Source organism: Malaya genurostris, chromosome 3 (genome assembly GCF_030247185.1).
Source record: "Malaya genurostris strain Urasoe2022 chromosome 3, Malgen_1.1, whole genome shotgun sequence".
Lineage (NCBI taxonomy): Eukaryota > Metazoa > Arthropoda > Insecta > Diptera > Culicidae > Malaya > Malaya genurostris.
In genome coordinates this window covers 149944910-149968160 of record NC_080572.1, presented here as the reverse complement: position 1 = coordinate 149968160, position 23251 = coordinate 149944910, and the positions used below count along the sequence as shown (strand labels likewise).

At 36.9% G+C, this 23251-nt stretch overlaps 1 protein-coding gene across 7 annotated transcripts in view; it reads right to left on the bottom strand.

Moving 5' to 3' along the window:
• The window catches only part of LOC131438683 (muscle calcium channel subunit alpha-1), a 1458253-nt gene that overhangs the window by 1199478 nt on the left and 235524 nt on the right, over positions 1-23251 (bottom strand). For all 7 annotated transcript variants that reach the window (XR_009230968.1, XM_058608861.1, XM_058608862.1 and 4 more), the window contains exons 3-4: positions 22067-22312; positions 21902-22008 (exon numbers count right to left, since the gene is read on the bottom strand). Coding sequence is in view for 6 of the 7 variants with exons in the window: in XM_058608861.1 (XP_058464844.1) it covers positions 21902-22008; positions 22067-22312 (353 nt within the window). In the remaining variant the exon portion in view is untranslated. The remainder of the gene's footprint in view (positions 1-21901; positions 22009-22066; positions 22313-23251) is intronic.

Here is a 23251-nt window from a genome sequence, read left to right as displayed (position 1 = left end):
GATTCCATTCCCAAAGGCACTTGAAGGAATACTTAGGACAAGTCAATTATAGAAAAATATCTTGCCCTCGGAAGTTGGCCCAAAATTCTACCAGAGTGGGGCTAAGGGTACGCATCACGAACTGTCCCTTCGTTTATCTTTCGGGCGTCGAGACACAACCTTACTTTATTCGGTTTAATGACTGGCACGCAGTTGAGAGACCAAACCGAACAACTTCTTTCTATAACACCCAAATTTAAAAGTCTCTGAAGCTCAACAGCCACCAATTTTTGAGTCTTAGGTGACATTACATAGGGGAATTGACGAACGGGAGGTTTATTTACCCATTCATCAGCCAGCACAATACGATGTTGTGCACAATTCGTTAAAGTTAATTCACCCTCTCGTGCGGGATGAAACGATCTTTTAATTTTTTCGACCTCCTCTTTTTGTTCATCAGACAAATACGACTCAGAAGCGGGTAGATCATAATCCGAAACAGTTGCTTGGTGCTCGTCATTTCCCAATTCCTGCATTGCGGGATGGATCTGAAATTTCTTCCAAAAATCCATGCCACAGATACAGTTTATGGAAATGTTCTCCACCACCAGCGTCGGGATCACTCTAACACTCCCTCCAAATGAAAACGGAAGATGAGCCTGACCGATAATTCTCAATTCGTCTCCACTAGCCGAGAGAAGTAAAACGTTTTTGGGTGGACCTTCCAGCTTTTTGTATTTTAGCTGTGCAAAAAGGTTATCGCTGATAAGCGTATGGTTACTCCTACTATCGGGAAGGGCACGAATAGGACAGCCATACACTTTCACGGAAGCATACGGTCGGTTGTCGTTTGGGAACGGATAAATTATCTGAAATGTTTAGATGACCCCGGGTATTTACTATCATTTGCGTCTACCCAGAAGGGCGGGGGAACCGTTGGTAAATCTTTTTTTTTTGTTACACGTCTTGACCATGCGAACGGCGGTTTTGGTTCGCAAGTGCTCCGTTTTTCAGACAATATGGACAATGGTTTGTCAGAAAACCTCGAAGACCACACGAGCTGCAGAAAATTCCACGCGGTGATCTGCATATAGCAACACGATGCCCGATTCTTCCACAGTTGAAACAAGTGTTGATTGGCGGGGGCGAGTGCGCGCTTATAACATCTTCTAAAGTAATTTGAGAGCGGAGTTGACTTTGCGAAGGTCCAGCTACTGGTGTTTGTGTCACCGAATCATGAGACGAGTTTTGGTTCGATTGAGGATTCTGAGTTGTTCGTTTACCTTGAATGGATTTTGGTAAGTTTGAGAGGTAAAGAGCTTTTACCCCCTAATTTATGCTAGGTGCACATAACCAATTTCACTTGATTTTACGTTTCGTCTTAGACTCATCAGTGCGTAGCAGTTTATGTTGAACTGCCACCTCCGACCTGACGGTTCAACATAAACCGCTAGGCAGACGAAAAGTTAATGCTATATGCAAAACACTTCTTCGATATTACACCTAAGTGTAATATCAAAACTGACGACCAGAACGAAACAGGTTTCGGTTGTTTCCAAATTAACAGTAGGAATGAATGTCATTTGGCGCTTGTAATCCATTGTTTTCTAATTCATCATTTGATGTTGCGTCAAGTGCGTCACCGACGGTGTTACCTACATCCGCATTATCACAATCTAACGGTTCATTACTCTTACCCAAATTTAACGGATCACGACGGTATTTTGCAAAAAACTATGTAAATTTGGTGAGCCACGCGTATCTGACAAAATCGTCACGATACGTACACCAACATGCAACAATCTCGTGTAGTAACTTTTTTTCGCATCATCATTTTCCTCCTGCTCTATAGCTGCTTTAAGTTCAAAATATTTTTGAGAACAAACACTAATTTCCTTAGTCGAATCAACAGGTACGTGGGGCAGTATTTTATCTACAGACTTTCCTCGCTCTGATCTTAACTCTGATCTTAACTGATTCCTTAACCACGATCGCTTTCGTATTCTATCCAAACTTTCCCCTATGATGACCGATCGAACCTTCAGCTCGTGATCAAGCTCATCATCAGCAAGAAATTCCACCTTCAAGATGTAATACCATCCCATAAGCAATTCACTGGCTTGATCAAATGTAAAACGAGAAGAAGCCATCTGTACTTAGACAATTATTACACTACGGAGTTTTATTTCGTTTTTTTTTTTCATCACTCGCGCCAGTCCGTCACAGAACAAATCACAATCTTCTCTCGGACCGCTGTATGAACTGAACGTTGTCCAGATGACTAAACTTTTAATGAAAATTACGGAAGTAAATTGAATTTCTCCGGGAGACACTATGAAAAAAGGGTTTTGCTTCTGGTCTTGGAAGCAAAGCACATTTTTCATTTTTATTTGAGTTGGGCGCCAATTGTTACCTACACAATTTTTTTTTAATTCAACACTTGGTTGACTGGCTATTGCGTGGTGTGTTCGCGCCATGTTTTACTCACCGGTTTTGGGTAGTTTTATTCTTTTTGTCTCCAGAGGAAATTCTACGCGGGGAAGACTTTCAACCCTTTTGCACTACGGTCACTGGGCGATGATTCAGAAAGAAGGAAACTGGCCGTGCGAGTTGAAACCGAGGGACATCGAGCGCCGTCTATATGTATGTGAGCAACTGCTTCAAAGACAAAATCGTAAGGGGTTTTTACATCGAATCGTAACCGGTGATGAAAAGTGGGTTCGATACGATAATCCCAATCGCAGAAAATCTTGGAGAAAGCCCGGGCATGCTACTTCGTCGAAGGCAAAACCGATTATTCACGGCGCCAAGGTTATGATTTGTATTTGGTGGGATCAGCTCGGTGTGATTTACTACGAGCTCTTGAAACCGGGTAAAACCATCACAGGAGAGCGCTACCGAACTCAACTGATGCGCCTTATTCGCGCGCTAAAAGGAAAGCGGCCACAATATCCAGAGCGACATGAAAAAGTGATCCTCCAAAACGACAATGCTCGGCCTCACGTCGCAAAAGTCTTCGAAAAGTATCTGTAAACGCTGAAATGGGAAGTCTTGCCCCACTCGCCGTATTTCTCAGATGTCGCCCCTTCTGACTTCCACCTATTCCGTTCGATGACACACGTCCTGGCAGATCAACATTTCCAATCCTTCGAAGAGTTGGAAAAATGGACCGCTTCATGGAAGAAAGAAAGAACTCCTTTTTCGAGCCGTAATCCGAAAATTGCGGAATGATGGGAGAAAGTTGTCACTAGCGACGGACAATACTTTGAATAATACCTGTAAGCAATTTTTCGCAATAAAGCCTAAAATTTTGAAAAAAAACGACGGAAGCAAAGGTGAACACCTGATACTATGTCATGAAGATCTTCATATTACGTCCGCTTTTCATGCAAGGCTCTGGTCAAACGCAGCAAGTGTAATATGTATATGGAACCTGCGATGGTTGCACCTAATTTGAGTAGCTCATAATAAATAGCGCTCAGCTGATGCCACCACATGCACTTTTTCTATTGTCCGGAACTTTCTTGTAGTCCATATAAAAAATTCCCAAATTTGAACCACGAAAACCACTATATGCATGTTTGCTCAGCTTCATTTTTTCGTCATTTTTCATTTTACATAGTATAATAAGATAATTTAACAAAAAACAATTAAAATAACAAAAATCCACTATTATTAGTAAAGCGGTAGTATTCAACCAAATTTTGTTTTGTAATTCTTTTATTGAAAAGTTTGTGTTGTTTCGTAAAATAGAGTGCAAAATGCAGAGCATTTTCCAAATTTTTCCAAAAATAACTTTTTTTCGTTTGTTACTCTCCGATCTTTACACATAGTGCAATAAATTTCATCAGTTGTAAATTACAACACATCAGAAAATGAAAATATTAAGACAAGCCCTTTTGGAGAAAATTGATGTTTTCAAGATATAAGGAAAAAGTTTTTTTTCGGTGTATACATTTTCCACACAGGTTTAATCATTATCTGAAACATTAGTGAAAGCTCCAAATCAATCACGAAAAAAATACACATTAACTTGAGAGATAAGAGAAAAATCCAGTTTATTCCAGTAGTTTTTTTTATTATAGTGTGAACGAACGGTTTCGAGCATACGCGCAAAGGGAATATCTCCGAAAGAATTGTAAGACTGATATTGCAATTTTGCATTCATGATTTCTAATAATGTATTTATTGATTCAAGCAAACTTTGTCCATTCATTTCTTTTGCTCTCTTGAAATATGATGTTACAAAAGTTGTAATAAAATTGGCACCCTCCCACATATCCTCGTATTCGTAATGGAAACTACATCATCTTGAACAATATAATGAATTTTGTCTACTTGTATGACTTGTATAAACATTTGTGTCGAACTTGTAAGTGAATACAGCACTTTTTCAGCCCCCAAAACAAAACCTATCCGATTGCGCTACACGAAGCTATAATATAAGGATAGATAGTACTACTAAAAATCAAAAACTCTTATGGGCTCGCTGTATTTCAAAACATCCGATTTTGGTGAGAAAAGCCGTTTGTCATATAGATATAGATATATGTGAAAATATAATGTGCATAGGAAATAGGTTTTCAGTTGAAAATGTTAGTTCCATTCAGCAACTGGCAAGCTTCTACTAAAATATATAGCAAATCGAGATACTACAAACACCTGAAAATACGGAATCATAAATTTTCTAGGTGAGCGGGCCACTACAAACAACATCATGAAAACTGCAAATAATAAATTCAGAAAATAACAACTTTTTTCACATATTCGCAGCATATTATTTTGCGTCTGCCTTACATGCTTCATTATATTCCAGAGCGTTAAAAGAATGGATAGCCTTGAATCACGATTCCAAATACTTGCAAATAATCGGATTACCGAGCAGGTTTACTCATCATTGGTTCGGATTAAAACCGAACATGTTCTAAGCCGAATTAAAATGGCAGCGCTCCATAACTTTAAGAGAATTAACTTGCGCTTCGCCGATCGGGTGTTACTTGAAGCAATCGGGTGTTCGGCAGTAGCACACTTATGCACGAATAAAATCGATTAATTCGCAGTAGGTATTTTTTTTTTCAATAGTATAATATATATTTTTAGGCACACTGCTTAAGCTCTAAGATGCCAAGGGTATTTCCTAATCTTAATTAACGACTAACTTAAAACTAGAATAGTATCATTAGATTATGTCGTCTAGAATTTTTGGAAAAAGCTTTTAGATGGCTTTCGGCAGTGGTCGGTGAATTGAATATTGCATGACTTCCAGTTGGTGCTATCTATGGCCGCTTCCTTTCAGTTCGTGTGGGTCCGCGGGAAACACCCCCAGGCTACGAAGGCCCGGCGGGTGGCCCGCATGCTGGTCATCGACTGGAGCGTAAGACCGTAGGCGGTGATGGTGATGTTACGAAGAGATGAAAAAATAAAAAAAGTAAATATTGTGGAAACCGAGGTAAATAGGGGGTATGGAAACAAAATGTCTGAAAACTACAGAGATCTAATTAGTTGCCATCGAGATGGTGAAGAGACGGGGGAAGGGGGAACGAAAAGTTAGTGACAAAAAAAGATCTTGTTAGTTCCAATGAAGATGGTGGACAGGGACGGTGATCGAGAGAATCGGGCGGATGTTAGTTTCGAACCTGTAGGTGGAGATTATACTTTCTGAGCGAGTTATAACAGATTACACTTGTATATTAATGTGTTTGAGGTACTGGTATATAAGAAGCATATAAGAGATATCCCGACTAGCCAACACATCTCGGACCGGAACTTCAGGTGGTCTACCTCGGGCCCTTAGGGAGTCCTTTAATAAAGACCTGGCGTCACGATACTCCGTACACGTCCATACGACATGCTCGATGTCCTGATAACCGTCACCTCAAGCGCAGAGACCGCTCTCCACGATTCCAATACGCCGGAGATGCGCGTTGAATGTGTAATGGTTTGACATGAGCCGAGACATCACACGAATGAAGTCACGACTCACGTTCATCCCCCTGAACCAAGGTTTCGTCGATACCCTAGGGATAATGGAATGCAGCCATCGTCCCAGTTCGCCATTGCTCCATGAAGTTTGCCAACTTTCGAGAGTTTTCTGACGAGAGATACTGAAAAATTCATTGAAGCAGATTGGTCTTTCGTAAATATCACCTTCTAATGCGCCCACTTTAGCCAATGAGTCTGCCTTTTCATTGCCCGGAATGGAACAATGCGAAGGGACCCAGACTAACGATATTAAATAAGACCGTTCAGATAAAGTTCGCAAGTGTTCCCGTATTTTCCCCAGGAAATATGGGGGATACTTTCCTGGCTTCATTGCCCGGAGAGCTTCTATTGAGCTTAGACTGTCCGTGACAATGAAGTAATGGTCTTTGGGCAAGGTTTCAATGATCTCGAGGGTGTACTGAATAGCAGCTAATTCTGCGACGTAGACTGAAGCCGGACCACTGAGTTTGTACGAGCGGTGATGTTCTGATTGAAGATTCCGAAGCCCGTGGACTCGTTGATGTTTGATCCGTCAGTGTAAAACATCTTTTCACAGTTGACTGTTCTGAATTTATTATAAAAAATATTTGGGGCCACTTGAGGGCGTACGTGATCCGGGATTCCACGAATTTCTTCTCTCATGGATGTGTCGAAAAACTCAGTAGAATCAGAAGTATCCCAGAAATGAGCACGGTTGAAAACAAACGAAGAAGGATTAATATTCTGAGCCATGTAATCAAAATACAAGGACATAAAACGGGTCTGAGAATTAAGCTCGATAAGCCTTTCGAAGTTTTCAATCACCATTGGATTCAAGATATCGCATCGGATTAGCAATCGATATGAGAGATCCCAGAATCGATTTTTCAACGGTAGGACGCCCGCGAGCACTTCAAGACTCATCGTATGAGTCGACTGCATGCAACCTAAGGCAATACGCAAACAACGATACTGAATTCTTTCCAGTTTAATGAAATGGGTGTTCGCGGCGGATCGGAAGCAGAAGCATCCATATTCCATTACGGACAATATCGTTGTTTGGTACAGCCTGATCAGATCTCCTGGGTGGGCACACCATCAAGTTCCGGTTATTGTGCGAAGAAAATTGATTCTCTGCTGGCATTTTTGTTTCAGATACCTAATGTGACATCCCCAGGTGCCTTTGGAGTCGAACCAGACCCCGAGATATTTAAATGTGAAGACCTGAGCTATGGTTTCACCCCCTAGTTGAAGCTGTAATTGTGCTGGTTCTCGCTTTCTTGAAAATACGACCAGTTCAGTTTTCTCCGTAGAGAACTCGATACCCATTTGAAGAGCCCACGTCGACAAGTTGTCGAGGGTATCTTGTAATGGTCCTTGGAGATCGGCAGCTTTGGGTCCTATAATGGACACAACGCTGTCGTCGGCAAGTTGTCTTAGCGTGCAAGATGTGTTGATACATTCATCAATGTTGTTTACGTAAAAATTGTATAGAAGGGGGTTTAAGCATGAGCCCTGAGGAAGACCCATGTAACTGAATCGTATTGTCGACAAATCACCATGTGCAAAATACATGTGTTTCTCGGACAATAGATTATATAAAAAGGTGTTCAAAACCGGCGAAGGACCATGCTGGTGCAGCTTCTTAAATAGGATATTTATAGAAACTGAATCAAAAGCCCCCTTGATATCTAGAAATACTGATGCCATTTGTTCTTTACGAGCAAATGCCATTTGAATTTCGGTTGAGAGCAACGCAAGACAATCGTTCGTTCCTTTACCCCTGCGGAAGCCGAATTGTGTATCTGAAAGTAAACCATTAGTCTCGACCCAATTGTCTAGACGGAAGAGAATCATTTTTTCGAACAACTTCCGGATACAGGAAAGCATAGCAATCGGCCGATACGAATTGTGATCGGAAGCTAGTTTCCCAGGTTTTTGAATGGCGATAACTCTTACTTGTCTCCAGTCGTGTGGAACAATATTACCCTCGAGGAACTTGTTAAATAAATTCAGCAAGCGCCTTTTGGCAGAGTCAGGAAGATTTTTCAACAAGTTGAATTTAATTCTGTCTAACCCCGGGGCTTTATTGTTACACGACAAGAGCGCAAGTGAGAACTCTACCATTCGTTTGCATTCGAAGTCGCGGCGCGGGATATCTTCTGTTCCGGAACAGAATCAGGACATACTTTTTTAGCGAAATCGAATATCCAGCGGTTAGAATATTCCTCGCTTTCGTTCGTTGTGTTTTGGTTGCGCATTCGTCATGCTGTGTTCCAAAGAGTGCTCATCGATGTTTCTTTTGTTAATCCGTCAACAAACCGTCGCCAGTAACCTAGTTTCTTTGCTTTAACTAAGTTCTTCATTTGCTTATCTAGTGCTGCGTAATTTCTATAATTATCAGGTGTTCCATATTTTCTGAACTTTTTGAATGCTAAAGATCTTTCCGCGTTCAGTGATGAGCACTCTTTGTCCCACCACGGGTTGGGAGGACGAATGTTGGTATTCGCGCCGGGTACACGTTTCGTCTGAGCTTGAATTGCAGTGTCGAGAATCAAGCCAGCCATAAACGTATACTCTTCCTCCGGAGGAAGTTCTTGTGTTGTTTCTAGTTTCTCAGATATCGATATTGTGTAGCATTTCCAATCAATATTTCGTGTGAGGTCATACAAAACATTGATTGTTTCCGATGGTCTTAATCCGCTGGCGATTGAAATTACGATAGGCAGATGATCGCTACCGTGGGGATCAGGGATTACCTTCCACGTGCAATCCAACCGTAGCGATGTCGAGCAAAGGGATAAGTCCAGCGCACTTGGTCTTGCTGGTGGTGCGGGAATTCGTGTCATTTCTCCCGTATTCAAGATTGTCATATTGAAGTTGTCGCAAATATCATGGATCATAGTTGATCTGTTATCATCATGAAGACAACCCCATCCCGTACCGTGAGAGTTAAAGTCTCCTAAAACTAACGTCGGTGCGGGAAGAAGTTGCATGATACTGCTGAGCCAGTGGTACCCAACTGAGGCTCTAGGGGGAATATAGATGGAAGCAATACAAAGGTCCTTGCCTTTAATTGTGACATGACATGCGACAACTTCAATACCTGATATCGAGGGGAGGTTAATTCGAAAGAAGGAATAGCACTTTTTTATCCCCAAAAGTACTCCTCCGCAGGGATTATCTCGATCCAGGCGAATAATGTTAAAATCGTGGAAGTTTAGTGATACATCAGAAGTTAACCAAGTTTCGCACAATGCAAATGCGTCACATTTTAGATTATTTACTAAGTATTTAAAAGGATCTATTTTCGGGATGATACTTCTACAGTTCCACTGTAAAACAGTGATCGAATCCTTGACCTCGTTCGAAAAATTAGCCATCGAAGGAAACGATTGCTGAGAGGAGGGGCCATTTTGCAGTCAGCTGCATCAAAAACATTTTAACTTTTGGCAGGAAAGTCATCAAAATACCTTTTAGGGGGTCAGAAATGTTGAAGACGGAAAATATAAAGTCCACAATGTCACTGAATTTTACAAGTCCAGCACTTGATGTGTTTTCTGGTTCCTTGGGGACTTTCGGGGTTTTGGGTGTCCCCGGAAGTGTTGGATATTCTTTCTCCGATTTCAAGTCTCCGGAACTAGGAGCTTTTGGCTTCTTCTTTTCGTTTTTTTTACCAACACTTCCTTCTGCTGTTACTTTTGGAGGGCCTTCAAGAGATATCTTCGAACCCTTTCTAGGGAGTTTAGGAGATGATATATTTTTCCTCTTCCTAAAACTACGAGGGACAGTTGAAGATGTACCTTCTTGAGGATCGTCAGAGTCGCAATCGTCCGCAGACAAACAGGTGTAGGGGTTCTGTTCAGGTGGTGTGGCGATTTTCAGCATTTTTGCGAACGAGCGGTTTGATCGTTGCTTGAGAGATCGTTTCAAATGATCTCTACGCAATTTATACGCAGAACATGCTGTGAGGTCATGCGGGGCCGCCCCACAGTAAAGACACTTTTCAATGTCTCTGTCGCAAACGCCATCCGCATGACTCTCTCCACACTTCGAGCAGCGGGGCCGATTTCCACAATGGGAAGCTGTGTGTCCTAGTTGTTGACAACTAGTGCAATTCATTACCCGTGGTACGAAAAGTCGTACAGGTAGACGAACCCTGTCCAGGAGAACGAATTTCGGCAAAGCCGAGCCGGAGAAGGTCACCCGATACGAGTCCGAGTGGGGATAAGACTTTGTCCCATCCGCGGCGATCGATACTGAATGCAAACGTTTGCAGTCTAGTATCTTGACATTCTTAAGCAAGGGATCTTTAAAACATCCGACCCCATGTTTGAGAATGTCCTCGCATGTCAGACTGGGATCCGTGATCACTCCGTCTATCTCGACTTCGCGAGCTGGAATATAAACGCGGTAGTCCCGCGTAAAGTGTTCGTTTTGAGCGATCTCATTAGCATGTTTCAGACTGGTCAACGAGACCCTGAGCTTATCGGGACGAATTTTTGAGATATATTTCAATGTTGGATATTTCGACGTCAAGTCATTAGATATTTTCAAAATATTAAGCGGTTTATTCTTCTCTTTGGTCCGAAAATAAACCACATAAAGGCCGGCCGAGGGTGAAGGCTCTTCGGGATACTGTTTAACCCGGTGAGTCTTACTATTTGGAGCAGATTTAGAATCTGTTTCCATTTTATCTTCGGGGGGCAGGGTAGAATTTAATGGACTTGCCATAGCGCGGTTGCGGTTCCGCGCAAATTATAGGGGGAGTCAAAATATAAGACGATAAAGGGACACGAAGGAAAAAAAAATAATACTTAGCTAATGATCCGTAGCAACTCGGCCGCTGAGGCCAAGCGTTAGTTACAACGGCCCCTGAGAATTAATATGCACACAGCACCGGTTCACGGCACCACACTAAACGTCCGTTCACTGTTCGTATTGTTTTAACACAATAGCACCCGGCACTGTCTAACTGTATTTATTGTTTATACTGTATTGATCTACTGCACAAGCTCGCGAATACGAAAGATTTGATATTAAATGACCTTGAAACGGATTAGAATGGATTAACGCACAGCTGCTCTAATGCAAACTACCATCCGATCGATACGACGGTCACGAAAGGAATGAATTCGCAGTAGGTAGAAAAGTGCCTATAGCGGCCCTTACACGAGCATTAAAAATGTCATTTTAAATGATGTCATTTAAATGATGTAATTCAAATTTGTTTGAAATTTCGTCATTAGTGCACCATTACACGTTCATTAAAATGACATTATTTTTTATTAATGACATTTTTAATGCTCGTGTAAGGGCCGCTTATGAGTGCTAGCCGAGAGAAAATAGATACGATTATTCCCTTCCTTGACAGCAGTAGAGACAAAGTAAAGACAAATTTATTATCTTAATACATATTCAACACAACACAATTTCAATGATTCTTTACTTATTTATTTTTCCTTCCAAGGACAATACATGCACTTTGTAGCTGAAAAATCTTTCCTCTTTGAATTTAATTTCTTCATGTGATGAACTTCACAAACTTAACGTAATCCTTTAATAACGTATTAAGAATTCAGTCGGTGTTGAACAGTCGTTCGCACCGCACGCGTATAGCTCTTGGCTCCTGGAAATTTTTTCTGGCTACCTAGAGTTTCATTGATTCAAGGCTTCAGTTTTTTTCAAGGCTACCTAAATCACTAACAGTCTTTTTAAAGACTAACAATTAGTCAGCCTTTCTCAAGGCTATACAAAGAGTGATATTAGAGTGACTAAGTGATATTAGAGTGACTAAGAAATTAATCAGCCATTTTTAAGGCTAGCTAGGAGTCTAATCGAAGACTAATTTAGCCTAGTTAATTTAATTTAAAATTTCATTCATTTCAAAAATGCCTGCGTCCAACCGGAAAGGCAACAAGCCTAAGGCTAAAAATAATTCAATACGGAATAAATCACAATCCGTTATTCAAAACTTTTCTAATAACATTCACGATCTTATAGAATCTGAATGTAAAAATAAAAGACAACGAACGGAATTCCCTTCCGTTGATTCTATGCCGTCTAACAATATTTACGAGATTCTTTCTGAATCCGATTGTAGCGACATAGAAGAAAATTCTTCAAAAATTCCCAAAATGGACGCTAGTCGTTCTGGGAAGAAACATCAAACTATGTCACCAGTGACGGTGATGATTTCCGATTTCAAAGCATTTCGTACTGAGCTTTCTACTTTTCTCTCCGGAAGTAAAAGTCTTATTTCAAATCGGACGAAGAGGAGAATGTACAGTCTTGGTTGATGGATTGGAAGTTTACGAGCGTCTTATTCGATATTTGTCCGAGAAACTTCATAAATTTTATTCATATGATATAAAATCAGACAGACCCTTCTAGGCTGTCTTGAAAGGCTTATCAAATGATCAAAATATTGATGAAATTAAAAATGAACTAAAAGACTTGCTTGGTTTTGCCCCTTCCCAAGTAATACTTATGAAAAAAGAGCGAATGGTACTTCTAAACCACGCTCTGGAATTTCCCATGAACTTTACCTAATACACTTCAATCGAAGTGATGTAAACAATTTGAAAACTGTAGAAAAAGTACGTTTCATTTCCCACATTAAAATTCATTGGGAACATTATAAACGGCAATATCGTATTGCAAACTTAACTATCGTATTGCAAGCATAACGATGTCAGTTATGCTAGTATAACAGGTAGAAATCTACAACCTATTTCTTTTATGTAAATAATCAAAACACAGGACCGCCTTGAGTTCATCTTCTAACGAAAACAATTTATTAATAGGTAGATCGGTCATATCATCTTCTTCTAATATCAGTCTACCTACAAATACTCCTTCAATGCCATTCGCTTCTTTAAATGAAGTTGATTTAGGCGATACAACTGAAAATAAAATGATCTACCTACAGGATCAACTTTTTTAAATAATCATCCGAATGAATTCGACTTCATCACTTTTTGAAGCATTTCAAATCGGATGGCAATTCGCAAATAATATTATAATGAATTTAAAATTTAACAGTGATGTTAAATAATTATTTGAATATTTTAAATTGGAATGCTCGATTTTTGAAATCGAGTGAAGATGAATTTTATAATTTTCTCAAAGTTCACAAAATTCATATTGCCATTGTGACAGAAACTTTTCTTAAACCAAATGTCAAATTGAAAAGCAATCCACATTATGTGGTTCATCGATTTGACAGGTTTACTGGAATGGGTGGTGGAGTTGCAATTTTTGTCCAACGGTAAATTAAACATCGAATTTTACCTTCTTTCAATACTAAAGTTATTAAAAGCTTAGGAATCGAAGTTGGAACCATTCATGGAATTTATTTCATCGCTGGAGCATATTTGCCATTCCAATGCACCGGCGAACAATTAAATTTTTTTAAAGGCGATTTGCAAATACTTACAAGATGTCGATCGAAATTTTTCGTAATAGGGGACTTAAATGCTAAGCATGTCCAGTGGTATTGTAAGCAAAATAACAGTAATGGTAAAATACTTCATAATCAACACTCAGCTGGTTACTTCACAGTTCTTCATCCCAGTAATCCTACTTGTTTTTCTTCCGTGAAAAACCCGTCTACAATTGATCTGGTTCTAACAGATCAAAGTCACATTTGTAGTGAACCAATTACACATGCTGACTTTGACTCAGATCATCTTCCAGTAACATTCAGACTTTCCAACGAAGCTATAATTAATCCAATTAGTTCCATATTCAACTATCATAGAGCTAATTGGTTGGATTACAGATCTCACATTGAAAATCATGTGGATCATGAAACTATTTTAGAAAATTCTGCGGACATCGACACAGCAATTGATAATTTGAATCATTACATTATCGAAGCTAGCAATCTTTCAGTTCCCAAAGCTCAAACTAAATAAAATTCTCCTATCATCGATGACAATCTTCAACTGCTCATTCGGTTGAAGAATGTTCGTCGACGACAATATCAACGTTCTCGTGATCCTGCTATGAAAAACATAGTTAAGAATTTACAAAAAGAAATTAAACATAGATTTACTCTTTTGCGAAATGAAAATTTCGCTAAAGAAGTTGAACAAATGAAACCATACTCTAAACCTTTCTGGAAACATTCTAAGGTTCTTAAGAAACCTCAGAAACCAATTCCTGCTCTCAAGGAAGAAAATCAAATACTTCTTACAAATGGCGAAAAAGCTCAAAAACTTGCTCAGCAGTTCGAGAGTGTACACAATTTTAATTTGAACGTTGTGAGTCCGATTGAAAATGAAGTCTCACTGGAATATGAGCATATTTCAACCCAAGTGTTATCACACGATGACATTATTGAGACGAATTTTGATGAAATTAAATCAATTATTAGGAAACTTAAAAACATGAAGGCTCCTGGTAATGATGGAATTTTTAATATTCTTATTAAAAATCTTCCCAATGTTGCCTTGAGACTCCTGGTTAAAATTTTCAACAAGTGTTTTTCATTAGCTTACTTCCCAAAAAGATGTAAAAACGCTAAAGTAATTCCTATCCTGATAAAAACCCAGCAGAAACATCAAGTTATCGACCAATTTGCTTACTTTCTTCTACCAGTCAACTTTTTGGAAAAAATATCTTGTTGAGAATTATGTCTCATATAAATGAGAATTCAATTTTTTGACCAGAGTAGTTTGGATTTCGTCATGAACATTCAACTACTCATCAACTTGTAAGAGTTACGAACATGATAAAAGCAAATAAATCTTCTGGGTTATCCACTGGAGTTGCTCTTCTAGACATAGAAAAGGCATTCGACAGTGTTTGGCACAAAGGATTAGTAGCAAAAATGTCTGATATCCAGTTTTCTATTTATTTGATCAAAATGATTCAAAATTATTTAATTGGTCGTACTCTTCATGTTAGCTAACAGAATTGTAAATCTGAATTGCTACCCGTACGAGCTGGTGTTCCGCAGGGTTCAAGCGTAGCTACAATCTTGTATAATATTTTCACTTCTGATCTTCGTTGGTTGTCAGAAATCGCTACTCTGCGACGACACAAGTCTGTTAGCCACAGGTAGAAATCTAAGAGTGATCTGCAGTCGCCAACAAAGAAGTTTAAATATTTTCAGTGATTATCTGTCAAAATGGAAAATTAAACCAAATGCAGCAAAAACGCAATTAATTATCTTTCCTCATAATCTAAGAGCTTCTTTTCTTAAACCAAACAATAATCACATTCTCAAATTGAATGGCTTGGCATTGACATGGTCTGATCAAGCTAAATACTTAGGTTCATCGTATGACAAAAATCTCACTTTCAAGGATCACATTGAAGGAATCCAGGCAAAGTGTAATAAATATATTAAATGTTTACATCCTCTTATAAACAGAAATTCTAAGCTCTGTCTAAAAAACAAATTGTAACTTATAAACAAATTTTCAGACCAGCCATGCTTTATGCAGTACCAATTTGGTAAAGTTGTTGTTCCACCAGGAAGAAAACGCTTCAAAGGATTCAGAATAAAATTCTGAAAATGATTTTGAAGCGTCCTCCCTGGTTTAGTACAAATGAGTTACACAGACTCACAAATATAGAACCATTAGATGTAATGTCACAAATTCCGACAAAAATCGATGCAATTTTCAATTGAATCGATTCGCTCTCTGTATTAGTTAGTAAGTTAGAATATAAGTTCCTTTTCCCCATTACACAATACAAGTAGGTTTAGAATTTTCCCTACACAAAAATCTCAGAATTGCGGAAGCAAATGATGTCCTCATGGTATCAACTAAATCATATATATAATAGGGCTGAAAAGTCACCACTTGTGACTGAACACCCAATTTAAATCTTAATAATTTAATTTTAACTCATATTTCAATAAATAGTTATTTAAAAAAAACTTATTAAGAATAACTTCGATTATTAAATATTTGCTTTTAATTCCAAACAATTTTATTCATTTAATCGTAGCTGTTATTCATAACTAACTAACATAAGTTCCTAACTCCTAATTACTAAAATTGTGTTCCTAACTCCAATGATTTAGCTACTAGATTGCCTAATTCCACTAACATTCTTAAATCGTAATTTGAAAGTTAATATTTACAACAGACCCGCATAGTAATAGACTAGCGATGACGCACTTTATGCAGCAAAACATGGAAATATATTATTTTCCCCAAATCATGACTCGTTTTGCTCATTTCAAGAATCGGAATTTCGCCCGTGTTGATTTTCACATTAACAGATGCAAGCATTCCTATGGAATGTAAACGTTTATTGTGTCAATTTTAATCGAAAAATAGATCAAAATTGTAATATTCAGGTGAATTGAATCAGCCATTTATACAGATGCCCAAGTTTCTGCATTACATATATGACTATCCATAAAAATTCAACTTCAGAACGAACTTATAAGTATTTCAAGAAAGCAATGAGAGAAAATATTTGAATTCACATTTTGGTTTTGAACCAGCACAGTAACTGCATCTAGTACTGCGATTTCATTAATACTTAAAAGGCAGTAGACAGGTAATCTAATTCGCAGAGAATTAGAGTTACATCAAAGCACTTTTTTGTTGTAGCAAAAATGTGACGTTGCCTAAATGTGTACTATGCCTCTTCTTGCATGTCTATCTTTATCTCATGCTCGTTGTGTGTTTGTTTTCAGCGAAGTCTTTTTAAAGCAAATTTATAAGCGATACTGCATTCCAGTTTTATTTTCGTTGTTTGGTATTAACAACAAACTGAGAATAAGTCTTGTTATCAACCCGAGAAGTTCTATATTATATTGAGATTTCAGTATGATTTCACTGATAACAAAAACAGTTTTCTATGTGATATTAAATCAAGTTTTTTGCCTTCGTTTTTGATTTTTCTAACTGTTAAAATAATAACATCTATAAATGCGAACATTAAAATATAACTTGAGTTTCCTTTTTGATCTCACAGTCTAATCGGGATAGTACAGTACATCAATCAATTGAAGCAATCAAATTAAAATCAATTTTGCATCGTGTGCCCATTTTGAAAAGTCTACTGTATATAGAGAGTATATGAGAAAAAATATTATTTTGTGTTTTAATGTACTGTCATTATTGAACCCGCATCCGTCCCTCATAAATTGTAACACAAAGGTTCTAATATATCAATTTGATACATGTCATCGAAACGTACTGAATTCAAACATCAGGGTAACATTTTTTCAAACTGTTTCAATATTATATATTGGTTTTTCTTTTCTTTCTGTGCAGGATAAGAAACAGGTGAATAAATTCTATTTTTTTTCTATAATAGACCGAGGCCAGTAAATTCACCAAATGCATTGAATACAGAAACGTGTAACATATTTTCCAATATAGCAGTTGGCCACAGATTTCCTTAGCGAGAACACCAATAATTGCGCACGTTCAAAACCCCGACAATATTTTTTGTTATGGTGATGGATGTTGTCAGTATCAACAACAAATTTGCTTATGTGTAATGTACACGGAAAGAAATCCAGTACTGCTGTCATGATTAGAAAATCATGAAACTAAACATTTTAACTAAAAGCAACAAGTCTTCTTCCATGAAAATCATCAAGTTTTCTACTCGGATATCACTATGAACCCTCTACCTGAAGTGATGTGATAGATTGCTTAAAAACAGACATTGAAAATCATATAGGCATATTCATTTCATAATTGTGTTGTTTTACCCACCGGCTGACAGAGAATTGACATCATAAAGAGACTAAGCACGGCTAAGCTTTTCATTTGGCAAACACCACTGTTACATTTTGTATGAATATATTTGAATGTATTCTTACATATTTGATGTAAATGTTGTTGTTAGAATTCCGAGAGCTACCGTAAACCGAAAAATAAATTCGACTGTGAGTTTGGACCACCTAACTAAAATCAGAAATGGGTTTCTTCAACCATTTTGATTAATTTTTTCATATATATAGCAACATAAGCTGTATAGATATAGCAACATAAGCTGTATTGATGATTAATAGAGTTCGTACTTATGGGGTATGATTCACATATGTTTTTTTCGTGCAGTTCGTTTAATTATTTAAATTCTGAAACCCAGCATCAAAACTGGAGCAATAAACGCAAGTAAACTTGTTATCGTCGTTTTTCATAAACAAGATTTTGAATGTTAATGATCCAGATTAAAATAAATTCCTCGTGTTTTTCACTGCTTCGCTATTCAAATGTATATCATTTGAGACATTAGTTAAAATCGCGTGAAAAATACTTTCATCGCACCAGTTAATTCATATTTGAAATCTTCATATTTTAAAACACACGCCTGATTTTATGTTGCAAAGATTACCATCGTAGCAGAAACACGCCTGAAGTCGTCATCAACGTCAAGTGCGTTACGTTTAAATTTCAGTGAAATCAGTCCAAATAGATCATGATCCGAGAACTTTAAGTCATAGTGTATTGTCATAACATGAAAATACACTGTTCTCCCCAAATCATGACTCGTTTTACTCATTTTTTGGATTTCTCCCGTGTACTCAAAGAAGTTGCAAATTGGTCATTACAGTAACAACCACTTCTTAAAAAAAATATCTGTGATTTTCAAGAAGCATTGTTTCACGCCTAATTCTATAATTTTGATCTTGAACAACCAAGCCTTATTCCACATTATACCTTTCCCCTTCCCTGTAACGAGAGCACAACACTCTGATTTGAAAATATTATCTATGTGAGGTATTTGTTTCACAGAAAATCAGATCAATTAGACCTTTGACTTCTCTCCCCCTTGTGAGGTACTTGTTACATCTTTCTCCTGGAAATACTTCTTACACTTCCTCTGAGACGAGAGTATTATTTGTACTGGTGAAGAAGTTTCAATTCTCTTAGATTTCGATCAGTTTTACCTAAAATCCCCCTGCTAGTAACAGTTGCTACTCCTTCCACCCACATGAAAATAACTTATGATTACTTTCCAGGTGCAATAAATATCTGAACCAAGTTTAGTTGAAATCTGTTGGATTAATCCGGAGTTATACTGGATCATATGATCGTTTATTTTTGATACACACGATACATATGTGTGTATTTTCCGGTTACGTTTACGGTTCCGCAGGCATACAGAAACTATTTCAAATAGTTATAATAGGCTCACATTCACATATAGCAGCGCTGTATACACTAAGGTCTCTTTTTACACGGGGGTTACGTACCGTGTTAAAAAAAATCCGTGTAAAAGAAAGCCGTGTTAATTGCGGAAATCGTGCAAAAAAAACCGCGTGGAAAATTTTCCGTAATAATTCCAAAATCCGTAGATTTGATTATTTGTTTGTTTTGTTTTGGATAAAATGTAACTTTTGATCATTTGGAGGGGAAAAAAGATTATGTTTAAGGTAGCGCTTCGCCGTGGTCAGGTCGAAGCGAGACAACTCACTGCTTCCTCTTGCTTTGTCGCCAAAATTTCACCCTAAATTGCAAATTTCTACAATACTAAGCCGATTCACGAAAAATCAAAAACATACGATTGTAGGTAAATGATTTTACTGAAACATGAACAGACATTATTTTACAAAGTAGTAACACTTACTTACATTTTCTACTCATCTATATTCAACGTTTACGCAGAGAGAACAAACAACGAAAACAAAAGAAATGTTGTTGGCGTCTACCGCATGTGACATTTTGCACACCCCAATGCATGCGTGGACATTGTGTGCGTGCGAAAAAATAAGGAAAAACTCATTTATTTTTATAACTCGCACGAAATCTTTCGATAAAAACGTTTATCAGCCACAATTTATATGCGAATCGATAGAAAAATTATTTATCTAGAATCGTATGTTCTTGGAATTTCCGTTTTCTTCCCCGTTTTCTCACAATTTTGGGTAAAGTGCATGAAACCCCGGGATAGGCAGCGAATTCCCGTGACCACGGCGAAGCGCTATCTTAACCCCAAATATAAGCAAGGTGAACGTAACTGTGAGAATGTAACTGTTATTTCACAATAAAAACGGAAATCTAGAACACAGCCTGAGGTTACGAGAAGGGTCTAGTCATACTTAATTAAAAGCATTGGATGACAAATTAAAACACTTAGAAAACGCGTTGTACGATAAGCAAATTATTCTAAATGGCTCATGTCTTCAGTTTTTAAAAGAACGATAATACGTACAATTAGAACCCATAAACACTGAGTGGGAAGATATGGGTATTGGATGAAGATCTATGCACGCAGCGACAGAATCAAAGGGGAAGCATTCATAGAGATGAATATGGATCAAATTAGAAAAGGTATTACTTTGTGTCAAAATCATAATATTAGAGCTATATCATTCAAATGAGTATAAAATACTGTACTGCTCGATATGATGAAGAGTTGAAGAGTTTAGTAAATTTGACTAGTTCTTCAACGCTACGAAATTCTCGATGATATCAATGACGATGCTGACATCATACACCACAACTGAGCGGAAGAGACGCTGTCGTGTAATTTTCGACAGTGATTCAAGATCTGAAGACTAATTAATCATTTTATGGAACGACAGTCAACTCCCGTGAATTGTAGAATGAATGATTTTAGTTCACTTTCAAACTTTAAATTAACTCTCATAATCGTTTTCTTACAGACAACCTGGTCCCTTTTTTTAATTTTTCTCAAAAAACAAATGACAGTGCTTTTCAAATGCTCATCAGAAACCGTGTTAATTGAGAAAACCGTGTAAATAAAAACCGTGTTAATTGCGGAAACCGTGCAAAAAAAGCCGTGTATAAAAAAACCGTGCGAAAAAATACCGTGTAAAAAGAGACCTTAGTGTACTGCCTTTATGAATTGTATCAATTTGATGCAGAGGAACGTGACATTTTTGTAGCGGCTTCCGGTGACGTCACAGGATTCTGTATAAAAATTTTATTCGTTGATTTTGTGATAATAGGATATGAGACAAAAACGCTAGTCGATATATTTACTACTTTTTCTAAAATATTATTTTGAAGTTGAGATTTGTATCGATTCTATACAAAGAACTAGTTCGGGTTTAAAATATCTGAGAGTCTAACTCCAGTGACTCGTTCATTCGTTTAATTTTTACATGTGTTTTTATTTGCGACTCTACACTTTACAAAAAATTCTTCGCAATTGCACTGGCTCTGTAAATCAAATATTTATTTTCCAACTTCACCCTTATTTCGCTCATGCGTAGCTCGTATAAAGTGCGGTTTGGGATTATTTATATTGGCTTGTGTTGATGAAACACAAAATAAAAAATCCAAAACCGTCCATCTGACGAACTACAGATGAGCGATAAAATGTTGCCCGAGTGCTAGTTTTCGTAAAGAGGTCAACCAGCATCTGGGGCAAAAGTTGAATTTCATTCGCTTGATCTTTTGCTTTCTGGAGCGTGTTCTACACATGCTCTTTCTACGGCAGACGAGGGAATGCCAAAGCCACTATTCAGATTGACCTGCATCAGACAAACGTGGTACCGATGATCGCCAATTTATCTAATGCCTCCCAGATGTGTGGTTTGACACCAATATTCTCGTGGCTAAAAAGAAGGAGCATTACTTGTGTGAAAGTTGAAAATATATTGAAAAAATCGTTTCTTCGCGGTTATGGTTGCGGTCAACTGTCACTCGGCAGGATTTAAAAGCATTTTTGTAAAAGGCAACATAGGATTGAAGGAATATTTCTTCCATTGAAACTTAACTTTGTATTTTTGTGTTGTCATTTGAAATTTGCTCAATTGCAATGGATTCACTAAGTTGTTGATTTTAATATTTTTATTTTTTGAGTTTCATAAAACTTTTGCCTTAAAAGTTTTTTTTAAAGCGAACTGCAAAATGATAACATAATGTAATATCAATTGAAAATTTAATGCGATTTCTTGCGTTAGACTTTACTCGAGTAACCCGCTGTACTCGTTCCCTACGGTGGTTGCTTGTTAGCAGTGATAAGTATAAAGTGAATTTTGCTTCTCGTAATTAGTACTTACTTGGTACTCCCGATACTAATCGTAGAGGTCTTAGCACACGAAACGCTCGTAGGGCTTTGACATCGAATCCTTCTTTCATCAAGTTAGACAATGCTGTAGAAATCATACTGAAAGGATTTATATAATCTATTAGTACTATTTATCTTAAAACGAGCTTCTCTTTACCCTATGACAACAATAGTGAAATCCAAAATATTCCATCCATTCCGTAAATATGATCCCGGATGTAATATGAATCCATATGCAATTAATTTCATTACACATTCAGCCGTGAAAATCACTAGGAATACATATTCGATTTTCTCCAAAGCAGCATTCGTGATGTTTGAATCACTATTCGGGAATGGTGTATAAACAGCCAAAGCAACACAATTAGCAAAAATTGTTATTAGGATTAAATATTCAAATGGCCTGCAATTAGAAAAAAGCTAAGTTATAAATTTAATAATTCGATGAATTACAACATCAAGATTACAGGTGAATAGGGTATCAAGTGAATGATAATTGATTTTGTTCATATCACCCTATAATTCATAAACCAGAAATCGTATCCAAATAAAATTCAATAGCTTTCTATGGGTTTAAAGACCATTTACTTGAATGTATGGTTTTTCAAATCGGTACAGGCTTCTGTGGAAGCTGAATGCAATTTGCAATATTTTGCACATATCACTCAGTAATGTCGGAACCATAAGATGTATCCGGATAAAGTTCGATAGCGTTCTACGGCAGGGGTCGATAACCGTTTGAGTCGAAAGAGCCAAAAAAAAAAGTTTCAAAATGTCTACCACTTTAAAGAGCCTTCAAGCATTTATTCAATTATTTATGTATTCATTTATTTATTTATTTATTTATTTATTAATTTAATAATTTAATAATTTAATAATTTATAAATTTAATAATTTATTAATTTATTAATTTATTAATTATTAATTTATTAATTTATTAATTTAATAATTTATTAATTTATTAATTTATTAATTTATTAATTTATTAACTTATTAATTTATTAATTTAATAATTTATTAATTTATTAATTTATTAATTTATTAATTTATTAATTTATTAATTTATTAATTTATTAATTTATTAATATATTAATTTATTAATTTATTAATTTATTAATTTATAATTTATTAATTTATTAATTTATTAATTTATTAATTTATTAATTTATTAATTTATCAATTTATTAATTTAATAATTTATTAGTTTATTAATTTATTAATTTATTAATTTATTAATTTATTTACTTATTTTTATTTTTTATTTTTTATTATTTTATTTATTTATACATGTCAACATGACGTAAGGCTATGCCTTTTTAACATCACTTCCGACGAAATACGT